Raw genomic sequence first — 26,104 nt, forward strand, 5'->3', positions numbered from 1 at the left:
CCAGCCGCATAGCATTTCGTTGAACTATTTTATTATGAATTAGTTAAACTCAATACATTTGTAAGTATGATTATATTTATGTACCGATCTGGAGTATTGTATATGCGCTTGTATATATATGCATGTAAATAATACCTGTAACTCTAATTGACTTAAACAATAGGATTCTAGTGGAGAGCTTGTACAATAGTTGGCTAAATATTATTGTTCCGGTTTAAAGCCATAACTTAACATACTCAAACGAAGCAGGTGCATGTGCCAAATGCCATGGGGTAATGGAAATTTGAGTAGGCAGTGGAAAAGTAATGGAACTATCATATAAAATGCATATTGCTTAAAGTGGTTACGGAGAGTGATATGATGTGGCTCTTAGGTTACCTATAACTCGACATGACACTCAAAAATTCTTGTTTCAACTACAACTACAGTATGCAACATAATAATATACGATCTTGAGCTTTGGCTGGTCACACAAAGTCGCCCGATTCTATAGTAATATCAAATTCTACAATGTTTAAGTGTATATCTTTTTGATTTCTAAAATGAATTTTCAATTTCGCTCGAAGTTGTTTTGGTCGATTCGTTATGCTGTTATTGTTTTGAGATTCAATCTTGAAGATCAGCGTTGTAATTAGAATTCCGCACAGTAAAAGTTCTCTGTCCCTAGAGACATTAAATCCTAAAAAAATTACTTGCACATAGCGAATTGAAAACTGAAGTTAAAACTAGTCTTCCTACTATAAACTGGTATCACTTTTGAATATAAATATAAAACCCAGCTTACTTTTAATATAAAATCTTAAAAGCCGTACAAAATTTATGAGTTTCAGAGAAGTTTAACTACATACTTAAATATTTTAACTACAACGCTGATCTGCCAGAAGCAACTTCTTTTATCCATTTTTAATCATTGTGCTCGTTCAGATTATTGCTGTTGGTAGTGCCTGGAGGGTTGTTTTGACTGCTGGTTGTCTCAGTCTCGTTATCACTTAAGCTGACAGGATCTACAACTTCGATATCAACTTCAGGAAGCGCTATTTCAGCTACAGCTCCACCAACAGCTCCCTCGAGCTCATCGGCAGCGGTAGGCTTAGGCTTGAAGGTGTTGTTATCAGCATTAAGTTTGTAGTTCTTATATGGATCTGGAGATCCAGGAGGCTTAGGCTGCTGTGATTGCTGTTGAGCTTGAGCTCCTTGGCGCTGGAGTCGCCTCTGCTGATTGCTGAAGGTGGGACTTTCCGATCTAGCCCGTTGCAGCATAGGACGCTGCTGATGATAGGTGGAATTGGGATCGTAGTCGCGGGATCTTCCGAATTCAAAACCATTTTGCCACTGAACGTGCACATTTTCGTAGGAAGGATCCTCGTACTGATAGTTTCCAGCAACCCTATTGGGGTTTCTCTTTTCAGCTCCGTTCCTCAGGCGACTCAAAGTGCTGTGCAGTGGGCGAGCTGCATTTGCGTCTCTTCGTATTGTAGAAGCTGCTCCGGCTGCCGCACAAGCTCCAGCGCAAGAACTCTGGAAGCGCACCATATCCTGGGGAAGACCACTCAAACGGGGTGTGCCATACGGGTTTGACATCTGAGATGCCACTGAAGCTGTGTCGCAACTCACACAGTCACGGGAAAACATGAAGTTGAAGTCGATCACCTAATATGGATGTACATAGTCAGATTCGTTCGAGGTAAAAAGAAGAACAAATGTTTTTACCTTGCAATCGGGGCCCTGACCAATCCACAGCGGCAGCCATTTGTTTACTAGTAGCCATTGCAAACTGGACTTGGAGATCCGATTCAAAGTGCCATTGCCATTGGTATCTCCAGACGAGCTCGAGCGCGCTGCTGCTGTGGAAGTTTTCTTCGCCAAGGTTACGCTCTTTCCCGATCCAGTGGATGTAGTTTTATCTAAAATTGGCGATGCGGCCGTGGAGGATCCTCCCGACTCCTTAGCTGGCTTGCTGGCTGTTTTCACTTTCGGAATGGCTCCTGTTGTTCGATTGGCATTAATGTTGGATGAGCTTGGAATACTATCAGCCGCCGCAGAATGCTCTTCAACAGCTGCTGCAGCTGATCCAGCTGCCCCCGCGGACGCGGAGCGGGATGCTCGCTCCATGGACACATTTGGCGTTAATGGGGAATTATGGGCAGCCATGGCAGCTGCCGTTCCAGACGTTTTGTAAATATTGGTCATACTCTGCGAGTTCTCACCATGCAGGCAGCTGAAGAAACTAGATGCACTGTTTTTCACAGGAACCTTAACATTGGCGTACTCCACAGGAACTGTGGATCCAGCTCCTGTCATATAGCCTTGACAATTTGGAACATTGCATGTGCCGCTCCCAACTACGCCAGGAGCTGCTGCTCCCGATCCATTTGCGTTCAATCGAATGTGTCCCACGGTTCCAAAGTGCGAGTGTCCCAATACCGCGTAATGTCCGCCCAAGTTATAGTGATCGATGTTGCCGCATGACGAGCTAAGGTGCCTTTCAATTCTTCCGATTCCATGACCCAAAACGTCAAGACGTGTGTAGAGCGGCACTCGATTGGCAGCGGATGTGCGGTAAAGTGGCTCATCTCGAATCTGCTCATATATGTTCTCGTATCGCATTGTTCCCGCTCCGGTGTAGGGCAAATTGTAGCCATCCGTGGACTCAGTGTCGTCAAAACTGCGCTGGCGTTGACAATTGGATCGACTGTTCGTATAAAGTGGAGTACAACGAAGACCACTTCCACATCGATTTCCTAGAGGTGAAAATAAAAATGCTTAATAAAAATTCATTTGTTATACGAAATGTGGGCCGGTAAGAACTAATAATTGATTTGAACTTCGTTTGTTTCCGTTTGAATGGTTTTTGCTTCCCATCTCACAACATTTAAAAAGGTTGTTTGCTTAAAAAATTCACGAAAATGAAGGCAAACCAATACTGATAAAGTTATATAGCTCAAGCAACCGTTCAAAAAGAGGTTAATTGGAAGACAACTTTGAATTGTTATGTCGATTTTACGAGCACTTCATACTTAAAAGTACCAATAAAGCCAGCGTAAAAAACGGAAATTATCACCTGCCGTAAACTGTCTTCTGCTTAATATTATTCTCAATTCTCACCATTCTGCATATCTATCCTAAAGTTGCGTCGGTACCCAAGGCCAGATCTCACGGCTCTGGGAACATCGTAGGCGGAGCAGACTCCACCGGCGGCAGATCGATCATACAAATCATTCCTATAGTTATTCATGGGCAGTATGCGTTGAGGTTGTTGTGGCTGTGGCTGTGCTTGCTGTTGTTGTTGTGGTGGTGCTGGAGCTGCTGCTGTTGGTGGTTGCGGATTATTGTTGGCATTAGGTTCAGTGGGAGCTGGTGGTGGTTGTTGCTGAATTTCCTCGGCATTTGCAGGGGCATTGGCATTGGCGATGGCTGCAGCTTGGTTGCTGTTGCTGCCGTTGTTGTTGTTGCTAGGCTGTCCAATTGGCGCGTAGATGTTCTCGTAGTGCGGATGATTTGGCTGGGGAGCTTGAGCCGGCGCAGCTGGAGCTGCAGCCGCTGCAGCCCCACCAGCCGGCGCCAGATTGCCGTAGATGGCACCACCAATGGCGCCCTCCATCGTGCCCTCCGCCTGGCTATTCTCATCATCCAGCAGTGCGATGGCCAACGAAGCAGCTTGGCTAGAAAGAAACAAGAGAGATAATTATAATTTGTTTTGGCAACAATGCTTCCATTGACTTACCGGGCCAATGCACCCTGCTCTTCCATTCACATGGGCTTGTCGATCATACACACGCCCGCATAGCTGCGTCCGATGGTCATCAAAGCAGGCAGTATTCTCCAACTGTCCGAGTCTGGGCAGTAGACCTCCACAGAAGCGAGGTTTGAGGTGCCATCATCGCCACCGACCACATACAGCAGGCCATCGTGAGCCACCACTCCCGCATTTCGCCGGCAATATGACATGTCTGCCACCGAACGCCAGGAGTTAGTTTCACAATCGTAGGCTTCAACGGATCTTCTGACCATGGGACCATCGTGACCGCCAACGGCATATAGAATATTGTTCAGCACTCCCACTCCGGCGCCACTCCTGCGCGAACTCATTTCCGCCACAGCAAACCATGTGTCCGTGTCCGGATTATAGCGCTCCACTGAAGATAAGCACTGACGAGTGAAGCCATCGTACCCGCCCACGGCATAAAGGAGTCCGTGGACGACGCCTACGCCCACAGAACTGCGACGCGTGGACATAGAGGCGATAAACCGCCAGATGTCAGTCTTGGGATCATACATCTCGGCACTCGACAGACCCGTTGTGCCATCGAATCCGCCCACGGCGTATATGCAACCATTGAGGACAGCTACTCCCAGGGTAGATCGTCTGGCCTCCATGTTGCTGCAGTTTGCCCACTGATCCGTTGCAGGATCGTAGACATCTACGGTGCGCACACGCAGGGATCCATTGAAACCTCCGACAGCATAGACCTTGTCACCCAGGACACTTAAGCCGGAGCGGCATCTGCGGTTGGGCATTTCGGCGGCCTGGTACCACTTTTCCTCTCGCAGATCATACCACTCCACCGATCGTATAGCCTTGGGTGCTTGTCCTCCAATAACGAGCAGTATCTTGGGCATGCCCACCGGCTTCCTGGGCACCGTTCTAGCGGACTTTGTCTCAGTGGGCAGTAGATGATAGGTCAATGCTTCAATGATGAGATTCTTGCACACGATATTGCCCTCGAGAAGGATCTCTTTGTCCACGCGCTGTGTGATGTACTCCTTAGACAGGAACGGCAGACGCACATGCTCCATGAGCAACGAGGTGAACTGCTCCCGCATCGGAACATCGTAGCGCAACCAAGCGATGACGCACTCGTATACGCGCTCCTCATTTGGAACCGAAATCCGGTCGTTTCCAATCAGGCTGATGACCTGCTCGTGCGAGAGGTTCAGAAACTCATCGAACTGGATCACCTCGCTGCAAATAAACCAAACACAAGCAGTTAGTAGTGGGGCGCAAGGAATGAGCGGAGTGGGCTAAGTAAATTCAATTAATCGCAACCGGTTCAACGGTTTATATTGCACATTTGCTTTCGATTTTGCGTCTGTTTACTGTTATATAAATTTAATAATTAACTTATTTTGTTTCTGCCTGATGAAATCAATGAGAACGTATATAATTCTGATACTTTGGTTACTAATTATTAATTACTAATTCAGTAGTTGCATTCGAAAATATAATTAAAATAAGATTAAACGTGATCTTATGGAAGCCCAAAATCAGCGTCTAAAAATAAATGCTGTAAGACACCAATACGTGACAGTTACTAATTTTATAGGATTTTTTTAATGATTAAATCAAAAAGCCGAGTTAAATTATTTAAATTTTTATACGTTCCAAACACACCTAGGAATTTCATCGTTTTTATAATATAAGGAGAAATACTTTTTGTTGAGTCTTGGCACAGTTGTTAACCCGTATTATTAAAATATATATCAGTTAGCTAATCCCATTGATTAGTTATCCGATTTAATTGATATTGTTGTACGACAGCTTTCTAATAAGCGCGGGATATGCACTCTGAATAAATAATATATGAATAGGCACTTCACTGGAATATAAATGGATAATACGAATTACTATCCGTAGATATAGAATAAACTAAATTGATTATTCCCAATATATATGTTCGAAAAGTGAATAGTGAACAGATACAGTAATGGATTCCTATCTGTAAACAGGCAAATCAAAACAATTTTATATTTGTCTGCCCATAGTGCGTCATCACAATCTAGCCACTTACTTGAAATGTTGCTCGATGTAGGTCTCTGCGTAATTGAGAAGTTCCACGCAGGCATGAATATCAGCGAACTCCCGGATGCCGAGGCAATTACTCGCATCCAGCTGCGTTTGCAGGAAGTCGCAGCAGGCATCTCGCACATCCGTGAGCTGTAGCAGGTTGGCGGCGGTCAAGAGGACCTGCACGTTATCCTCGTTCACCTCCACCGTGGCAGTGTATACGTAGTCGATGAGCAGCTCCAAGGCCCGGGCATCGACACTCTGGAGGGTGATCCTCGCCTGCCGCGACTCCTCGAAGCTGGTGAACATAGCATAGAAGTACGGACTGCATGAGGCCAGCACCATGCGGTGGGCGTGGATTTCCACATCGTCGGCCACCAATATCACATCACAGAGCTGTTTTTGTCTGTAATAGGTAAATATATATATGATTTGATAAATTTTTTTTTTTACCAAGTAAATTGGTCAGTAACCGTCATGTATCGACAATATTGAGACTTTTAAATCGATTGCAAACATTTCAAATTCCACTAGCAATGGGTCGTTTTGATTGCCAAATAAACAGTTTAAAAGCGTGCTAAATATCTTCAAGGCTGATGTATGTTTGTAAACAAAAGTGCTTAGATTATTTCGAGAGCAAAATGTTTTGTTTTCTAAAAAGAGACGGGGATTATATTAACTTTGCAAATTATGACGCCATTAAATGATGATGACTACTCAAAATCTTAGTCTTTTGTCTTCAAAATCAGAAGGTGTTATAATTATAACCCAATAAAAATCGCATAGAATATACACCTCCCGGAATCTTTTTTCGAATCATTCCCAGTTAACAAGCAATTCAGATTACAACGCTCGGCTTACTTTTTGGGTTACACCACATTCACTTTTGCGCCGAATACGATATGATTGGGCCGAAAAAAAACTCGTTTTATGTAAGCTGCCAATAAATTTTCCATGCGCCCAGTAGTTTTCCAAAAAGTAAGCAAAGTCGGAGACGCGGAAGCGGAATCGAAATGCGATTCGAAAACGAATATCATTTTTGGCCGCACCAAGTTCAAGGTCGTGGCCCAATGCGAAACCCGAAGGCGTAAGCAACTCATCATAATAAAAACTAGACAATAATTAATGCGAATGGCCCCACGACAAAAGCGGCGGCAAATATTCGTTTATACATATGTAGTGTGCAAACACAAATATTAGCAACGGCCAGATAAACAAAGCGAACTGCGCAAATATGCGAGTGACGATCGTCTGACATTTTCAGCGATTTTATTTTCGCATCTTGGCCCAAATCTCGAAGCTCGAGAGCCAGCCAGTCGGTCCACCTGTTCCCGTCCAACACGCAGGGATTGAATCATGCGCCTTTGTCCGGGAACAGAGGAGACGGGTTTATTATAGAGTGTAGTTAGCACAGTTCTATTTATATTAAGTTGAGGTAGGTCGTCATATTTAACAAATGAAACTTTTAGTGGATGAAACTAAGATCAGCTGGTTTTTGTCTAGGAAATAGTTACTGGGGAATAGCTGACACATTTTTAGAACCTGAACCTTCAGCTGGTTTGCTCTTGAACAAACAGATGATACATTTGGGCATGACTGACTTATTATGCGACATTTGGAACTTTTTTGAACCGTTTGTAGGTGTGCTTATTTACATAATCTGGTTATAAAATACCATAACTCTATTTCTGCATAACATTAAAAATCATATGTAGATGCAGGTACAAAATAACCAAAGTTCTACTTAAGGCATTGAAAACCTCTCACAGGTAGGAATTAGTATATATTACTAAGGATCTCGAATCTGTAAGATGTTCTTGAGTTCCGGACTCCGGACCAAGATCATCTAAATTAGTGCTAAATATTCTGCATGCAAGGATACTGCCTCAAGGTCCTTAGAAACTACGGCTCCTTTTTGATGCTTAAGGACTGAAACAAATCTTATAGTCATGCAACCTGATCTTTCGACAGGACCTCTAGTCATCCTTACTTTCTCATCTCGTTCATGGCGTCGAAGGAGCGCGCCGTGTGCTGCTCGTTGCTGTACTGCCCCACCGTGCCGCGCTCCTTTCCATTTGGCCGCTGGACGTGCTTCTGGGAGCTCTCGTCCAGGGAGTTCTGGCTGGCGTAGCGCAGAAGGCAGCTGCCCCGTTCCAGGCCACTTCCCTCGGCGGCGGGATTCTGGTGGTGGTGCTGCTGTTGCTGCAGCAGGCGGTTGCGCTGCTGCATGGCTGCCACGCCCACTGCGGCGCCTAGTCCGGGCGGTGGCGCCACAAACTCCGCCCCCGCTCCGCCTTCGTTCTGTGCTTGTTGTTGTGGGTTCTGGCCCTGTTGTTGCTGCTGCTGCTGGTTGTTGTTGTTGCTGTTGCCATTGCTTAGGTTGCTCATAATACCGATCGTATATTTGGTTAGCAGCGCACTCAGAGCTATCATCCGAAACGGATCGGAAACGGAAGTCGTAGCGAATCGAAGGTGCCTCGCCTGGTCCGAAAAAACAAACCGAGGTGGTGAAAAATTGTACACTTTTTGGACGCGACCAGAGCAGTGTGACCAGCCTCGGGTTGGTCGCAGGTTACCACTAGCGATGGGTACCCATCGATAGCCCGATAGGCATTTTCAACCAGTTCTCACTGAGTTGGCGTTGTTTCCCACTATTAAATAAATTATAAACTCATTAATTTTGTTTTAACTTTTTACTGGCATTGTGCTGCTTTAGTTTGAATTGCATTTTAAATGTGACCTCTTACCTTTTAATTTTATTTATACGTATATGTCAAAAGGTAGGGTACACTGATAAATTGATATACAAATTAATATTTGTTATATATCCACATTTACCTAAACTTAAAAAAAGCCTAACTATTTCATCTTATAACAATAAATAAATAAAACTCCAAAAAAGATTAGAAATATCCGACACTGAATTCATTAAGAATGCTTATTCAATTCCAGAATTCCATAAAATAAAGTAAGAATAGGTTTAGTTGAGCATATTCTTGATAGATGAAACTATAGATTTTAGTTGATTAGTCCCCTTTTATAAAGAATTCTGCACTTCATCTTAAAAATAACGAATGTGTTAAACATTTATTTTTTAAAGATATTGAAATGCATTAACACCTTTATTTTTTGTAATGTTTCATTATGACTCCATAGTTCTGATTTAAAACACACTTTGAGATTTTTGCTAATATCTTGATCAACTTTATTTGTTTGGCTCTTTTTGATCGATTTTGTTTTTGAATATTGATACGCATGCTCATCAACATGTGAGATATGTAAAATACATTAAATAGGTATTGGAAACAACTGCTTATTGAATGTTTACGAATAACAGCAACCACCTAGGTAGGAATACATGATTTATAATTCATTATATTAATATAGCTACAGCTTATGCGAAAATCGGTAGTATTTACAAATGCTCTACACGTGTACAACTGTCGGTTTTGTTAAAACAAAGCACTCGCTTGCGAACGAAATCACTTCGAATAAATAAATAAAGTATATTTATAAATAGGCGAAAATTACATTTGGAAATTTGGCTAATGAGAGAGTTTTACACTAACTAAGCTGCGTTCATATCTCGTATTTACACGTAACAGTAACACATAATTTAGATTCCATACTTCAAATAAATACAACGAAATATTACAAGAATACCAGCGAATACGAAAAGCTCGATTGGCCCTTCTTTTTGCAATACTTATGTGTGTAGGAGAGTGGGGGTTGCTTTAGGTAATAATACTTAGTTTATAGTACAATTAGCTAACTGCGATTTTGATTCTACATTCTACCAGCTCGCTTTCAAGAGTGCCACAACTCAAAAATCCGTCCGAGCTGCATTCCTACAGATGAGATATATATGGTGAACATTTGGTTTTTGATCCATGCCAGTCTTGTAGTAGCGAGCTAGCGATTTGTTGTGTGGCTTCGCGTTTGATCTTTAAACTTATGGTGGCGGCACACGCTGCACTGGGATTGTCTCAGTTTGAGTTTTGGTTTCTGGGTTCTGGTTGCCCCTCCTCCGGCTACATCCTGGTCCTCAGGAGGAGTTGGGGTGGCGCTCCGGCGTGGCGACAGTCTTCTGGTAGCAATTCAGATTGGCCGACATCCGGCCAAAGGCGGCTGCCATGCGGTTGGGCAGCCTGCTGAGGTGCTCCTGAAGATTGGAAGATCTGGAGGAGGACGGAGCCGATGGGCCCGACGCCGTGGTGACCTGCTGCAGCTGGGCCACCACCTCGGCGTGCTGGACGTAGGAGACCCGGATGTTGACGCCCTCGTCGTCGTCCTCGTCCACCTCGCTGCCGCTCTCCACGTCCTCGTAGTAGGTGAAGCCCACCTGCTGCTCCTCCCGCTATACGTTGCCGTAGTACGGCACCGGGGTGTTCTGGTCGATGGGCTTGACGCGCAGCTTCTGCTTGTAGTGGTACTCCTTGAGGTAGCTCTTCAGCCGGCCGGGCAGCTCCATCTGGTTGATCCCGTCGTAGCTGGTGTTGGACACAATGGTCGCCCGGGAGAGCTGCTGCAGGGAGAAGGTCTGCCTTCGGTGCAGGGGTATCGTCAGGCAGGGCTCGAAGAACATCACGCAGGCGGGGTCCTTGTAGTGCTCCAAAAGTCCTGTCACCGTGGGCGCCGTGAAGACACACGGATCGTGGCAGTCGAAGCTGTAGAGGAATGGGTATCGTTAGTCACCAGTTTGGATTTCAAGATGCAGTGGAATCACGAGTTTTGAAATATTTAAAAAGTTTAAATGAACAAATGCTGGATCTTCATTAAGTGAAGTCTTCAAGTCTAACATTGTTGCGTTAGAATGAACTCATTATAGGCAGTGACGACTCATCAATACCGTTTAATCGGAATTCCCAGGAATTGTCTATCATATTTCAGTGACTCGCCCATGCATGTCAACTGCGGATTCCGAGAAATCCATGGAGATAAGGACTAGTGCTCACCTGAACTTGTGACCGCTCTGCTCGATGCGGGCGTGCAGTGACCTGCCGTACTTGCGGAATGTGACCGAGAAGAGGAACTCCTCCTGGGCGGAGTCGCGCAGCAGGAACGTGCCCTCCGGCTTGCCCTCGAGCAGGTGCTCTGCCTCGTAGCGGTCCATCTTGCCCCAGTAGAAGCTGCTGTTCGTGATCTTCTCCAGATCGGGAACCAGGCAGTGCATGAAGTCGATTTGCGAGTGCACGGTCATGTTGCGGGCGCCTCCGATTCCGGCATGGCCAGCCCCTCCTGCAGGGGCGACCGTGGCCAGAGGGCGTGGCCGGGGCGGAGTCTGGGGCGACTGGGGTGCGGGCTCGGTGACCACAGTTACGCGTCCGCCATTGGGCGACTCGACCACGAAGCCCGGCGATGTGATCCGAATGATGAGCTGATGATGGTGATGGCTGGCGTCCGGAACGGCGACCGAATTCCGCATCCTTTGGCTCTGCATCCTGCGCTGGGAGCTCCCACTCGATGTGCGCAGCGTGGGCGGTGTGGAGCGGCGGTCGGCAGTCCGGGATTTCCTCGGAACCGTCGCCACCACTGCGGCGGCATCCTTTTTATTGCTCACGGAACTGCTGCTGCTCGGCAGCATGTCCCTCAATCCACGGAAGGCGTCGCGGCACTTGCACTTGCAGCATCGCCGCTTGGAGGATGTGGATGCGGACGCGGATGTGGCTGCGGATCCGGAGGCGGAGGATGTTGCTGCGCCCATTGAAAGTGCTTTACTGCTGCGACTGCGGCAGCAACTGTTGCTATTATTGCTTCTGAAAACTGTTTTTCGGAGAACAGAATTTATTATTAATTTGATTCACTTTAAATTTGATGAGATTAGGTCGGATTCTCTTCTATATTGGTCTGCCGTGCACAGCGAAAAATCCCTGGATCATACTGTACATTTCGGCGAATTCATTGAACTGAAATGAACTGAAAGTGGCATTTCCTACGTTTCACTTTAAAGCTATTTTTTAGTGAGTAATTCGAAATTATTATTGTAGTAGTAAGATTGTTTTGTAGATTGTTATGCTTGATTAGCTTTTACGTACTATAACAATTTTGAAAAACTCATGACGTCACTACTTGATTGGATTTCATCACTCATATTTCATCGCATATTTGAAATCACACCACTGAATCTTAATTGCTGACAAATGGGAGTAAAATTGTTTGCACTAATTATTTTCTTATTTTTTTTTGATTTGTTTAAGCCCTCCCGATTTTTCGCTGTGCACTTTCCAACCTGAGAAGAGAGTCCGCTCGCTCTCACACTCCGACTTTTGCCCACCTGGCTTGCTGCTGTGTTGCGTTCCCGCCGACAACATATTGCTGACTGGCAGCGACTCGAGCACTTCGCAATACTCGACGACTTCGGCCTCGTGCTGCTGCTGCTGCTGCGGGTGGTGGTGGCTGTTGCTGCGGCTGTTGCTGTTGCTGCGACGCCGACGCAGCAGCGACTCATCCAGGTCGTCATCGTCGTCGGCTTCCAAGGGGCAGTTGGCGTTGCCGCCGTGGTTGTCGTGCAGTTGTAACGTACTTATCGCAGCGCCGACGCTTCCCGCTAAACTGTTGTTATTCACGGGCTGTCGTTCGGTTTTGGGCGCTTCCGGCGAACTGCCAGCAGTTCGATTTGTCACCACGCCCACCTCGCCGTAGCCGCCCTCCAGCGTCACATTCACAATCTGCCCATTTGCATTCAGCGAATCCGCAGACAGGGCGGCGGCGTCGTCGTCGGTGGCACCACCTGCGCATTGCCGCTGCTGCTCCTCCTGTTCCACCACCTCCGCGAAACTTTCCACCTGACCAGCGGCCACCGGATTGCCGTTCTCCATTTTGGCCAGCTGGATTTTGATGATGATCTGACGCACTTCCGCGGGCGATGTGGCGGCAGTGGCTGCTGAGACTGTGGCCTCCGTGAGGATCTCTTCCACCTGCAGCTCCTCCTCGTCCAGGCTGATCGTCTCTACTAGTGCTGCTGAATCCCTGGGGCTCGAGCTGGCGGGCGGTTCTCTCTTTTCCTGGCTATTGGCGCGTGCTGAGAACTTGCTAAGGTGATGACCCATTGGAAGCTCGAGGTGGGGCAGAGTCCTAGTTGGCGTGGACCTCCGGTTGCTTTCTGGAATGGAGGAATGGGATATTGTACACTTAGTTTGCATCAAACATGTAATGCTTATTGCGAACATATTGCTTTGTTTGTCCACCTTTAACATTTAGTGGGAATCGATAGTAAAGTACACTCCTCAAACAGTAATTATTACATGGGCTAAGAGAAGATCCCGCCGTTAATTTCAAGTTAATTATTGACCAGCTCAGTTAGCACGTTTCGATTTGGTTAATATTTGCTCCCAGCGCATTTCGCAAGATCCAGAAATAGCGGGGTTGCGATTGGAACGAGTTTTGCCACGGTTCCCCCCAGCGGCGTGCGAAGTGTCTTGACCTACAGCAATGAGCCCATCCACTTGGTGGGGGCTTCACCAGTGCGTTAATTAGCCACTTGGACAGGCGGAGAAGTTCCACAGTGGCACTCCGAGTGGGACTCACTCGGTCGCCGGTCAAATGGGCAATTAACTGCCACTGTCTAACTATTCTGATTAATGGAGTTCCCCCCAGCTGATCTTCTGTGGCACAGAGCAGTGAACATCTCCCCCACGAACTGACTCATCATCCCGGAGGGATCTGGTTGATCTGGGTGATCTCGTCATGCATATGAGGACGATAAACAGCGGCATTCCAATCCCACGCATCAGTTAGTGCTCCCCCAAAGAGCAAGTACACTCGCACATTTGTTCACCAAATCGTTATGGGCTCATCCTATTTTTAGAAACCTGCCCATGGAGAGGCGATGAATCAATGTGGAAAGCGAGTACACACGACGCCGTGCACGTAGTGCCTCCATCCTTGATTCCAATCGCATTTCACTGACTTGCGGGTCAAGTTGCCCTACTTATCTCCATTTGAACGGCGCCCACAAAGTACCTCCTCCATTCATAGAACATTCCATATTATTCACAGCTGAATTCTACATAATTCGTGTGCACGTCATTACGTCTCTCCGGGAACTGGGTGTTCTGGTGGGCAACTGAATTCGCACTGACAAATCCTTATCGCACCCGCATCACCAGGATGCGTCACCGAGCTTCCAACTTGGGCCATATACGGCATGATGGCCAAGGTACCCGTACAAAGCACTGGTTCGACTATGTACTGACTCATCCGTGGTGGTAGGAATTCTTGGTAGTTACCCGGAGTCGGAAACACGGCGATGAGTATGAGTCTGTCACCGCTGTTTCATTTTTTTGCAGGTGTCTTTTCCCTCAATGGCGAAATAATTGGATCACCGATTGGCCAATAAGGCCCGCTGATTGATCGATAATGATCCGTCATGGTGAATCCAGTAACTTCCTGGATTTTTACACTAAGTACATTTAATCAGTAGATAGATACTTTCGAGAAACCCTTGACAACTGGCTTAAATTTTTTTTGAGATTCTTTGAATTCAAGAGCCCCATACATAGTACAGGCTGTTTTAAGAATGCATATTTTAATGACCCCAGAAGATAGTATTCTGCGCAACAATCAATTGCAAATTCAGCGAAATGCGAGATTGTCTTAATTAGAAATCGGACATATTTTATTATTCCGAGTTCCCCTTATCTGTTCGATATTTAAAGGCTACCAAGCACGCACTCGCCCGTAAAACACGCCTTATTTTGACCATAAACTCAGTATTCGCGCTAACGATTAAGATCGCGGTGTTTATGTGAACTTAGTCAAGATTGTTTATCGCGGCGATGAATTGAAAATTACCAAAAACAAGGCCGCAAAATGTAATCAACGAGTACACTACGGCCAGGACTTGGGCGGAAACAATGATTATCAATTCCGGGAATCCTGCGGCAATTGCAGTGGGGAGTTTGGCAGAATTCCCTCGCCCATATAATACGACTTGATTTGGGTGGGCCGCAAATGGGGAAATTCGCTGGAACAATGATTGCAGACGAGCGTCTATCACTTCAAACTTATCGAACGTTGTTCGACCTCAGCGGCTGATATCAACCCTGAACGATTTCCGTGGAATTCCCTTGTGTTAATCACCTAGCGAGTATCCACACATCCATACATATGTATGTGCTTACATTTGTACGTACAGTCGTCATATGTTTGCGCCTAATCAAACACAGAAATGGGAAACCTTGTCGAACAATTCAAGCAATTAACAGTGCATATATTCTCGCCACTTTTCCCAAAAATGGAAGGGAAAATATTCAAGTTGCTTCCCGGAAATGCGACCCGCAAGCGGTAAACAGTCGAAAATTGCAGCTTTTTAACGAGAATCGAGAAATTATAAATTAAGTGTTTTAGCCGGAAAACGATATGTATGAGTGCGGCCACTGGCGTCGAAATTATAGGGTGTCCGATGGATCATAAAGGCCCCAGCGATTCGATTTGTATGCACCGTTGGCCGCCTAACGGTAATTTGCACACTTATAGATACGTAGATACTTTTTTCTCACTTTTCATGCACGACTCCATGCCGCACGTGCCACAGGCAATTTATCGCATTCAAATCGTACGATTGGATCAGGTGAGCGAGTGAGTAATCAATACATTCTGGCTAACGTTTGACACGATCGTTCGCATTAACCGCAGATAATTATTATCATTTTTCCCCGCAGCCGAGAGACTCAGCGACTCCGGCCACTTTTGCTGTGTATTTACGACTATGATGAAATACAAAAAGAGTGACTTGAACTCAAGATTCAACTTCAGATTCCAAGAGACCCGCATGAGACGACAGCCAGCTAACAAAATTTTTCAATGGAAATACAAAACTGAAACGGCAGATACTTAGATACTGAACTCGGGTCGGGCAGGAGGGACTGGATCCGCATGGAGGACTACACTGAGAAAATTTCATATATATCATTAAGAACAAACCAAGCCTAAACTTACTTCTTTAAAAAACTGTCAAGTTAATAAAAATGGATCGTAATAAGTTAAGCATTACATTAACTTGAGATCCTAATACCCAAAACGAAGTCATTTCTCTCAGTGCACCTCGAGGGTATCCGTAGGTAGGACAAGGCGTTCCATGACTCACCCAGACAATGAGTAGCAGCAGGCTGTCCGAGGATTGCATTTCTGCCGACCGAGTATTTGGAGGGCTCGTCGTCGAGTTGAACTTTTCCCTATACCTTTTTACTTTTGTTTTCTTTCCAGTTGCCACGCGGAGCCGACCGGCGGCGGCAGCTGAAGTTTTTCTACGCCGCTGCAGACAATGCGAAATTTCGTCAGAAATCCAAATGCGGATAATGATCTAATACATAACTTGTTCGGGGTAAAAATGTTGATAAATGTTGCCGGCCAGAGACGGATGGCGATGGGCGAAAGAAAGCCAACAACGCGCAGTGGTTTGAATGGCTAATAAGGGACTGCGCTAATGAACGGGGGATTCACCCCTCAGAAATGTGGGGGAAAACTTGCAGAATTCAAGAGGAGATACATATGGATGTATTCAAATGTGAAGCAGAAAAGTGAATTTTATTTGCATTTATAACAGATTTGTGGGAAAAACGGTATCTCTAAAAATAGTCAAAGCCAATATAAAAATACAAAACAAGATTTGCTTAAACCGAATGAATGGATTAAAGACAAATTTAGATTAATTTAAAATTGTGGAGCCCGTTGATTCGGACAACTTGAAAAATGTAGGGGAATCACATGCCTACAACTCAAGATGTGAATATTCAAATAAACAGCGAAAAAAGGTTGGTTAGCAATTAGGAACTCTTGTACAAGAATTGCCAATTTGTACTGGGATTTTTTCCATGTGCACAAGTTCAAACAATTCAAATCCAATCTTATTATCCGTAAGTGAATAAATTTCGTACATGGGCCGCGCCCCTTCGTCAAGGCCCGTTATTAAAAAACCATTTGGAGTCCGGCGCACTCGAAATGAGTTTTTGTAACCTTCCCAGCTAACTTGGCCAACAACAATACAGCCATGGCTTAGCTGGCTGTCCCACTGTAGGTATTATGTTTTACGCAGAAATTGTCACAACAAAGCAGCAAAAGCAACAGCAGCAAAGAGCAGCTCGAATCGCGGTCAACGGGGCGTATGAAGGATGCAATGTGGGCTAGTGCAAAAAGTGAGCCACACAAAGGAGCTGGGATCAGGAGTCAAGCAAGCAGCTGAATACTCTACGGAAGGATTAAATTCCAAATATCACTTTTTCTTAAAATGGGAGCTATATCATAGTTGTATTTCTTATGTTTCCAGTAAACCTATAACATGTAAAATCAGAATCTATTTATTTGCAGTAAGTCCAGTAATCGCACATGCTAACTACATGATCACGAAGTTGTCACTGCTATAATGCAAAATAAATATGTATTTTATTATATGGCGGAGACTTGTGAAGAAGCCAGTGGACCCAGTTGCCATGTGGCGGAATCTCGCGACGAGAAGAAACCTCAGCGACAATGAAAAAGCCAGCGACTGAGGAGCGAAGAATCCGCGCGGTGGAGGGCGTAGGATTTTAAAGCGAATTCAATTACTTTTTGTTGCCGCCGACATCGCTGCTTATATTTTGTGTATTTCTCTTTTTGTTTCCATTTTGCTTTGCATTTACTGGGAATTCGCAAATGAAGTTCGCTCGAAAATAAAATCACATGCAAAGCGGAGCAGTAAAGTGCCAAAGAAACTGGAGTGGGGCAAGTGGGGCATGGGGGTTCGCATTGGGGATCTTGGGAAAGTGTATGCCGTTTTGATATATTTTTTCGCAGGAAAATTGAAATGGGATTTATTACGCTCCGGGCACTCGGATTCGAAATTCGCCCATTCATTGCGCCGCGGGTCGAAAGTGATAAACAAACAAGAAAACGCCGCTCATCTTTCAAGGCGATGCGGCATTCAAATGCCAGTGCGATATATATGGAACTTTAATTAGCGTTTCCAGTAAAACAAATACGAAGTTCGTGACTGATTATGTTCGACGGGTTCTTCGGCTAGTGGCACAATATCTCCATTGACGTAGGAGCACACTTTGTTTATATTACGTTTACGCCCGAATTCGTTATCTCGCTTATCACGCGCGGGTGGCGGAGGGGGTGCTGATTATCTAGGCCCGAGTACGATAATAACGAAAATAATAATATTAACATTTAATGTGAAGAGAGTCGATTTCTTGGAAATTCGCACACAGCGGACTCACAGCGCTCCATTATAAATCCATCGCACACACACACAATCGCACTCATATGGGCGGAAAAATTCCTGGAAAATATGCACACGGTACTCACATGCCGGTGAAGTCATGGAGTTTCTGTATCTGTATCTGTGTCTGTGTGCGGTTTTCTGATTAAACGAAAGCACTAACGAAAATTCAACTTAATTCGCTCCCAGGTCCGGGTTAGGCCCGAATGTATCTAGTTCGTTTCCCCTTCTTCGCCTTTGGCCAAAATAAAAAGATGGTTTCCCCAGATACATTCGAGTCGACGGGCTCTCCTTTTGTCTGTTTTGACTGAGCCCGAGTTATGACCACGGGCTCACGGAACTTTTGTTACGGAAACGGTAACGAAACACCAACTACCTGAATACTGAGGAGTTTGTTGTGGAGGCATTGTCATATCACAATCGCATTATCTCACAAATACGGCGGACTCGTGGCTAGCTTCTGAACTTATCACACAGATACATTTGTATTTCGCCAGAGTTTAGATAGCACAGCTAGAAGTTTGGGGAACTGTAGCTCATAGTTTGAGCATATCTAATTATGTATTCGAATTTTAAACACAAGGGATTAGAAGCCATAAAATTCCAAATTAATCCCAACCAATTCTCGACTTTCGAAAGGCATTACCTACCCCAAGTTCATAGAAACGTGAATGCGGCGATTCTGCAACCATTTGTAAATTAATCAATATCAATACTAAGGTGTTTGGATTTACCTGCTTCAGGATTCGAATGGAGTTCCTAACTGAATACCCGTGGGCCAGTAACCTGGCCTTTTATTAACCGATATGGCAGCTAACAATGGGTCGTAAACGTGATTGATTAAACACACATGTACTTGCGAGGCTTTAAATATAGCGATTACGAAATCAGCTAGCTCAAGAATTAAATCGACCTTTGCCAATAAGTAGTCAGTAGTCGGCACACACAGTATACGAATTCATTGATAAATTACTACGAACCGCGAAATCAACACTAGCCATATACTATGTATATTCAACTCACAAACAAATTCGCGTATCAACAGAAACGCTTGCGAAGTGGAAGCGAAACGGAATTCTAAGAACAATCAAAAGCATTTCGTTGGCTTTTCCAGGGAAAAGCAAATATGTAGGTAAGCTTGGGCAGATGGGGTGAAGTGGGTGGCGAGGATAGTGAGGGGCGTGCAGGCTGACATGCGCCGAGATAACGATAAGGACGGGGGCAAAAACAGCTGGGGGAGTAAGGTCATTAGATATTATTATTACTTTTATTATTATTATTGGCCATGCAAACAAGCATGCTGCTCAGGGATTTCATATCTCTGATTTCGAAATGCGCTCATCAAATAGAAACATTTACATAAGACACACTTGAACTGGTTTTCGGATTTAGTTGCTTTTTTTTTAACAATGATCGGTCCAGTTTTATGGGTCATGCTACCAAATGGGTTAAATTGAGAAATATTATTATAATATTAGATTATATACATATTAATGATAATTCAAAGGTTTCAAGCTGACTTATGTGTACACATTTGTAAATATAATAAGGGTATGCTATTTTAAAATACTGAGTTCTTCACTTTGTGGCGGATATTATAGTTTTTCTGAACAATTGCTTTGCAATTGCAGTGGATTCGATGTAATTGCTATTCGGCGGAAACAAATCAAGTCAGAATTGCGGAAAATCTACTTATTAGATGACTTCTGTGTGGTGTAACTGAGATTATGTGAACAAATATGTAGGTGTATAGGAATAGTTTCTGGGGAATCCGATGTGCTAAAGAATTACGATGTTGTTTCAGAACTCTCGTGACTTTATAACTGTGAAAATAAGCATGCATATGTGTTTGTAATTTTCAAAAGATTGCAGAGTTCCGTGTAAAACAACCCCATATGGAACCCCCTCCTCTGATTAACCTTTGAAAACCCACTCGAGATCCACTCACACACTCACAATTGAGTGTTTTGCCCACATTTCACTTTTGGCATTGCGTTTCAATTGAACAAATTCACGCTAACAATTAACAATAAACAATAACAAATTTCCGACGAAAAATCTCATCGAAAAAAAGGAAAAACAAACAACAATGGGATGAAAGAGATAAAGAGATGGTGGGCGGGGGTGCGAGAAAGAGGCCAACAGTCTACCTATGATTGGTGTGCGATAGAGAGAGCCTATTTCGTTGCTGGGCAGACAATTTGGCATTTTTCGCAAGATCGCTATGTGCCTCTCCCTCGGGGCAGCTGCTGTCCCGCTCCAGCACTCACACTGCACTTATCCTGTGTTCGAGAAACCATTTCACGTGAAAAGCTATTAAAAAAAAATTGAAAACGCTCTCAAGTTTAATACGAAAATTCAAGGAAATGAGCGGAAGAAGATGGTAAAAGCGGGTTTTACCAAGAATAATCAAAAAGTGCACACACATACAGACAGACATACATACGTACACAGGCACACAGAGAGAAACGAGCGCAGACAAGAACAATTTGACGCATTACAAACCAAGTTAATAACACCTTTTCTTCCGAAGGGTACAACTACAACAACAAGAGGAGGACCAATGTTCCCATGTTCCCCTACCAGCCGTCCTCTCCGCCCTCCCTCTCTCCTAACCCATTGTTGTTGTACGGCTTCGGCCGAATTCAGCCGCTACACCTTTACATTCATACACCTTTAGCAAGAAGCCATGGCCAACAGCGGGGCCCAGCAACAACAACCACTTTGCTATAGGCCATAACAGCAGCAACCAGGCCTCGATATTGGTAGTGGTGCGGCTGGGAGAGCAGTGCACATACAGTGAAGCCTCAGTGTGAGAAACTTAAGCAGCAAAGTCTTGAGTTTGGTTTAATAAAAGTTAAGCAAAGTAAACGTTTATATATGTATAAATATATTTAAGGTATTTTATTTTAATTTTTAAATTTAATTATATATGAGAACGAAAGGTAGTTTGATGGAACCATCAGAGCGATTATAGTTATAAACAGGGTTATTTTTTTTTATAATATTTAATACCTAAATACCCTTTTCATATTAAGTTTACTAACATTTCATTTAACCCTACACCATTTTTAAATTTACTATAAATTAAAGATTAAGTGTGCTAGTCCAATTATTAATCCTTGCATCTGCATAGATACTTTTACCAAAACTAATAAGTATTGTGTAGACTATTTCCAACAAGATGTTCCTAATTATTTCACGAAGTTACCGCGAAGTTACTTTCGAGCGCCAAACACAACAGGGGTTAATCAATACAAGTTTTGACAGCTCATGTTATCAGTGATATTCGATATGGTTATGTTTGGCGTGGGAAAACGCGGAGTGGAATGTGAGTAAGTGGTTGTGTATTCTCGTGGGTGCGCCCGCCTCTGGCGAGGCTCCACTGTATCCGCATCTGCTCGTGCGCTTGCATCTGCATCTGTATGCGTGTGTGTGGCGTTGTGTGCGTTTCAGTTTCAGTCTGTGTGAGGGCCAGCTTCATTTCAGCTTGGCTTGCGGTGTTAAATGTTTGCAGCAGCATTTTTCATTCAATAGCCCGAACAACAAGAACAACAACAGCAACGACGGCAGCTGGCTGCCAACATCATCACACAAGCGCACACACACAGCCGCACGAACCACTCCGAGTGCCTGTGTGTGTGTGCGAGTCCGCTTGTGTATCTGTGAGAGTGAGTGCGAGTACGAGTATCTTTGTATCTGCTGGTTCGCCTGGGCTGTCTGTCACTTCTCAGAAATCGGTCTAAATTAGAAAATGCGTTTCTGGGAATTTCGTATCGCTCTTTTGGGCCCACGGAGCTCAGCGAACATATAAAAAATATATATGTACGCTGTCAGTATATATTGTAGCGATTCCCCTTACGTCCAGTTCGCGGAATATTGCGCCTTTCCCCAATAAATTTATCAATGGCATTTGCAAATATTATATAGCAAACAGGGCAACTATTTATTTTGCTTAGTAATTTATGCAAACAGCGAGCGGCTGAGGGAATTCCAATTACCAGAATGTGGTAAACTCCTAAGATAGTTTTTTGTATTTACCTCTATTTTGATTTGCTGGCTTTTTTCTTTTGGTTTCGGTGTGCTCGTTACTTTTGGCTAGTTGGCAATTTGGCTAAACCGTAGTTTAAGCATATTTAGTTTTGCTTTAGATATTTTCCCTTTTCACGTTATCTCCTCCGTTTGGCTGGCACAAACACACTCACACTTGCGAACACTAATTGATTGCACTTTTCGATCTGCGATGGCACTACACTATTTCCATTCGACAGTTTGCACTTCCACTAATTTGTGCAATTTCTCTCGACGCAACGAAACCACGCACGAATCCGAAGAAGTATCGCTTCCCCGAAAAGTATCTGTATCTTTCGCACTGCGTCCGCTTCGTTCCGTTTCTCCAGTGTGACTGCCGACGGAATCGCCATCGATACTGCGACCCATTAAAAATTCCACAATGGCCACGGAAAAAGTGGGTCTAGCGGGTGGATAACTCGGCTAGGCGGGGCGCACAGTATCGCTAGAAATGGTGGTGAAACTGGAAAATGGTCGCGTTTTAAAATACTGGTATTCGTATTCTCTAGCACGGGCTCCCACCCAAGACTTCATTAGAAATCAGGACGGCAATGCTTGATATCCTTACAAATCAGGATGGCCGCGCTGCACATCCTTAGAAATTAGGATGGCAGCCCTGCTCATGTTTAAAAATTACAAAATTAGTGGAAGTGCTGTAAAATCAAACTGTAAAGCGATAAAAAACTCATTTCACAACTGTAGTTCGTATAGATTTGCTTCCAAAATGTGGAACTCATTATGCCGTAGAGTTTTTGAAAATGTATTTTAAAAACATGTTTTCCTACCTGCGTACTTCTTGAGAAATTACATTAAGAGCATGTCCCAACATTTTATTTGATTTTGTCAAATGAATTATTAAATATCACGTCCGCCGACTACAGAAACGTATGTATTATAACAAACAAATCCACAATTATGAAACTAAAATAAGAAATTCCAAAGCAAGAGCTTATTACACTCAAATCAAAAAACTGGTCCGTGAAAAAGTAAATTTTTCATTAGACAATTACACTTAACAAATATTTAGTCTAGTATTTGCTGGTCATTAATCCGCTAACGTTTTTTCATTTTCACGATTAGGTCTTACAAATACGTTATAATAAAAACTAAAGATAGACGAACCTATAAATACTCTTGTCTATATTAATAATTTCCTTTTACACATAAAATCCTAAAAATATTGTTGTTATGTTTGTGAAATTCATTATGGAAAATTATAATTCTAAGCCAAATATTTACATGGCACAGGAATAATGAGCTCATAGTTACGATTACTTTCATATTTATTAGCTTTGAAATGGTGGCATAAAATCGTGATACCTTTACAAGGGTATAACAATTCTCTCCGAGCTTATCAACAAGCAAATAAAAACAAGTAGACCGGTGGCAATAAACAGTCAAGAAGTTCTCTTCGGCATGGCAACTGTGGGACAGCTGACGAGAATCACGGCTGTGGCCGATCTCAAGGATCTACAGATACTGTATCTGAAGGATTGGCCCAGCAACTGTGTCGGCTACTTCTGGCTGGACAACTACTTGCGATGGCTGCACCAAAACCCTACGTTGAAGCACCTTAACTTCTATACCTTGGATAATGATTGGAGGAGCGATGGATTGTTTATACTGGTGGTCCGTGGAAACGGTCGTAGGAACTCTTGAGTATCATTATTGATAACTTCTCATTTTAGCATCGGTATCAACTATTCTTCAGTAACTTGAGCAAGCAAAAAACGGACTTGGAAGTTGCGCTGAAACAATTGGATTGGTCGGGAGGCTTCAAAGTCAGTGCTATCCATGAGATCCATCACAAGATCTACAAGCAGGTGGCTCTGGACCTCGGGCTCCACATGGATCGAGAAATGAACACCATTATGTACATCCTGAACCGTGAGCAGGCAGAGAGACTGCAGATCCAGTGCCCGGATGGTTATTACCTGGACAAAGTGCGGCTGGAACATGCAGATCTTATCAACGATCTTTGGTCAGCTCGTCATCCTGGCTCGCTGAAGCTCATCCAGATGCTTATAACATACAATACCAATGTGGGATTATATGAGAAGGAGTCCGGTTCATTATGTGCTTGGTGCTTGAGGTGCGAAGAAACTGAATTCGGAATTGTATTGTATCTTTAACCATGTCTTACAGACTGCAAAGTGGATTCCTCGGAGCTTTGGAAGTGCTACCAACCCACCAACGTCGTGGTTTGGGCCTAGTAGTCGCCGCCGCCATCTCCAAAGCAATCGCAACCGATCTTCAGCAGGATGTCACGGCTTTGGTCAATATGAACAACAGTGCTGCCTGTCGTGTGTTTGAGAAACTGAACTTCAGGTTGATCCAGGACGAACACTACTACTGGAGCATGATTAAGCCAGCAGGAGGTGGCCAGATTTCTTGGCCCTGCGACGAATAGAAAACCAATAGTATTATTGGCCAGAGATTGCTTACCAATGAATTGTTTTTAATCTACCTCTGTAGTTGTAAACTTAAGGAAATATATTCTTCATACAAAGTACAGATGATGCTTGACGAGCTGCACTTCCATTTGGATATTTGATCGGAAAGGTTGTTTCGCTTGAAGTAAGAGTGCAGTCAGTTGAATGCTAGTATATCGCCACTCAGTGACTCAGTTATAACTGCCACTTAGCAAATGATTCTGATCACATTCAAGCCAAAAGGCTTTCGGATATCTTGATCCGGCAGGGAATAGGCCCAGACAGCAAATAGAGATACAGAAAGTATACAGCGGCTAATGTGCAAAATATCTAGAAGGTGCCCTGCTATCTCAGTGTATAAATTGAATCACCGTCTAGTTGGCAGGGATCAGTTTCCGAAATGGATTGTCTGCAGCAGGTCGGCGTTCAGCAGTTGGGCGATCTGAAGCGCGTCTTCACCCGGGAATGGCCAAAATACTGCAAGGAGTACTACTGCCTGGACACCTTTCTGGAGCTCTATAAAAAGGACGATCAGCTGAAGGATGTGCAAGTCTATGCTCTTCCCAATTTGGAGCTCGGAATATTTGTGATCGTGGTATGAATGCGATTGGTTGATCATGAACTTGTGCGATCTTTTTTTTATTTTTGTTTGTGGATCGTAAAGGATCACTATCAGATATTTGTTGGCTACCTGGAGGCTGAACAATCAGAAAGCCTTCTCAAGGAGTCCTTACTCAAGTTTAAGCTCTATGGAGGCGAACAGTTCGCCTCAATGCCCAAAAGGTATTTCAATGTTGCCAACGACATTATTCAAGCGAAGAATCTGAAATTAGATCTCGACTGTGTAACACTTTCCCTGGTCTTGAGCAAAGAGGAAGCCCTGCTATTCCAAGTAGAGTAAGTTCATCCGGAATTATAGTGCATTTGCCTAAAAAACCAATCTAAACTTTCACAGACCTCCAGCCGGGTTTTCCCTTAAGCCTGTGGATATACAGGATGCTCAGGTGATTAATGATCAATGGGAATGGAGTGAGCCGGATTCCTTTTCCTTGGTCCACCGCCAAATTCTGTATGACACCAGTGTGGGCTTGTACAACAAGGAAAACAAAGAGCTCGTGGCCTGGTGCATTAGGTAATCCTTAGAAATTCATTCTATTGGGAATAAATTCACAATTACTACTACTTCGCAGGGCTCCAGATGGCTTACTGGCTGTCCTTCAGGTCAAGACGTCCTACAAACGCAGAGGCTTCGGCCAACTGATTGTGAAGGAATTTGCGAGACAAGAGGCTCTGCTGGGACGCGATACAATCACCGAAGTTGTTCCGGAAAACAAGGCATCCTTGGGCCTGTTCACCAAACTGGGCTTTAAAATCAACGACCAGTGTCACTGGCTGATGACGGAGCCACCAAAAGGAGTTCGATAAGATTAAGGGCTTGTGTTTATCTGTAAATGTTATTCTTTTGTAGATTTAAATTATTAAAGCTGATAAGTTTTAGCAGCTGGGAAAAAATGTACTCGCTGGCCATAAGAAAACCACACGTAAGAGAATCTAACGATTTGAAGAGATTGCCTGAAGAGAAATAAATGATTAAGTCACCCAAACAACAATCAA

General features: G+C 44.1%; 4 protein-coding genes across 4 annotated transcripts; 2 read left to right on the forward strand and 2 right to left on the reverse strand.

Annotated features, from left to right (window-relative positions):
• Window positions 1-14: 14 nt before the first annotated feature.
• LOC117151095 (ring canal kelch protein) lies at window positions 15-8,345 on the reverse strand. The gene is made up of 6 exons (XM_033318344.1): window positions 7,776-8,345; window positions 5,790-6,191; window positions 3,725-4,963; window positions 3,106-3,662; window positions 1,711-2,741; window positions 15-1,650 (listed from the first exon to the last, which is right to left on the reverse strand). The coding sequence occupies exons 1-6, from the start codon at window positions 8,216-8,218 to the stop codon at window positions 904-906; spliced, it is 4,419 nt and encodes a 1,472-aa protein (XP_033174235.1). The 5' UTR covers window positions 8,219-8,345; the 3' UTR covers window positions 15-903.
• A 1,703-nt stretch (window positions 8,346-10,048) lies between these two features.
• Window positions 10,049-22,394, reverse strand: LOC117140050 (pneumococcal serine-rich repeat protein). The gene is made up of 4 exons (XM_033302790.1): window positions 22,029-22,394; window positions 12,060-12,887; window positions 10,741-11,548; window positions 10,049-10,452 (listed from the first exon to the last, which is right to left on the reverse strand). Exons 2-4 carry the CDS (start codon window positions 12,832-12,834, stop codon window positions 10,143-10,145), a joined length of 1,893 nt encoding a protein of 630 aa, XP_033158681.1. The 5' UTR covers window positions 12,835-12,887; window positions 22,029-22,394; the 3' UTR covers window positions 10,049-10,142.
• A 1,027-nt stretch (window positions 22,395-23,421) lies between these two features.
• Window positions 23,422-24,572, forward strand: LOC117146715. Its single transcript, XM_033313142.1, has 3 exons — window positions 23,422-23,687; window positions 23,747-24,150; window positions 24,204-24,572. The coding sequence occupies exons 1-3, from the start codon at window positions 23,475-23,477 to the stop codon at window positions 24,466-24,468; spliced, it is 882 nt and encodes a 293-aa protein (XP_033169033.1). The 5' UTR covers window positions 23,422-23,474; the 3' UTR covers window positions 24,469-24,572.
• A 281-nt stretch (window positions 24,573-24,853) lies between these two features.
• Window positions 24,854-26,059, forward strand: LOC117146709. Its single transcript, XM_033313128.1, has 4 exons — window positions 24,854-25,085; window positions 25,155-25,387; window positions 25,446-25,622; window positions 25,681-26,059. The coding sequence occupies exons 1-4, from the start codon at window positions 24,891-24,893 to the stop codon at window positions 25,913-25,915; spliced, it is 840 nt and encodes a 279-aa protein (XP_033169019.1). The 5' UTR covers window positions 24,854-24,890; the 3' UTR covers window positions 25,916-26,059.
• The last annotated feature ends 45 nt before the right edge of the window (window positions 26,060-26,104 follow it).

The sequence above is a fragment of the Drosophila mauritiana genome, chromosome 2L, assembly GCF_004382145.1.
Source record: "Drosophila mauritiana strain mau12 chromosome 2L, ASM438214v1, whole genome shotgun sequence".
In the NCBI taxonomy this organism is placed as follows: Eukaryota; Metazoa; Arthropoda; class Insecta; order Diptera; family Drosophilidae; genus Drosophila; species Drosophila mauritiana.

Excerpts from the sequence above, each read along its gene's own strand:
- LOC117146709 (XM_033313128.1), top strand. The coding sequence starts at position 24,891 with ATGGATTGTCTGCAGCAGGTCGGCGTTCAGCAGTTGGGCGATCTGAAG. Across the intron at positions 25,086-25,154 it reads TCGGAATATTTGTGATCGTG|GATCACTATCAGATATTTGT; the intron begins GTATGAATGCGA and ends TGGATCGTAAAG. Across the intron at positions 25,623-25,680 it reads CTCGTGGCCTGGTGCATTAG|GGCTCCAGATGGCTTACTGG; the intron begins GTAATCCTTAGA and ends ACTACTTCGCAG.
- LOC117140050 (XM_033302790.1), bottom strand. The coding sequence starts at position 12,834 with ATGGGTCATCACCTTAGCAAGTTCTCAGCACGCGCCAATAGCCAGGAA. Across the intron at positions 11,549-12,059 it reads GCAACACAGCAGCAAGCCAG|TTTTCAGAAGCAATAATAGC; the intron begins GTGGGCAAAAGT and ends TCCGAAAAACAG. Across the intron at positions 10,453-10,740 it reads CAGAGCGGTCACAAGTTCAG|CTTCGACTGCCACGATCCGT; the intron begins GTGAGCACTAGT and ends ATTCCTCTACAG.
- LOC117146715 (XM_033313142.1), top strand. The coding sequence starts at position 23,475 with ATGGCAACTGTGGGACAGCTGACGAGAATCACGGCTGTGGCCGATCTC. Across the intron at positions 23,688-23,746 it reads ATGGATTGTTTATACTGGTG|CATCGGTATCAACTATTCTT; the intron begins GTCCGTGGAAAC and ends TTCTCATTTTAG. Across the intron at positions 24,151-24,203 it reads TTATGTGCTTGGTGCTTGAG|ACTGCAAAGTGGATTCCTCG; the intron begins GTGCGAAGAAAC and ends CATGTCTTACAG.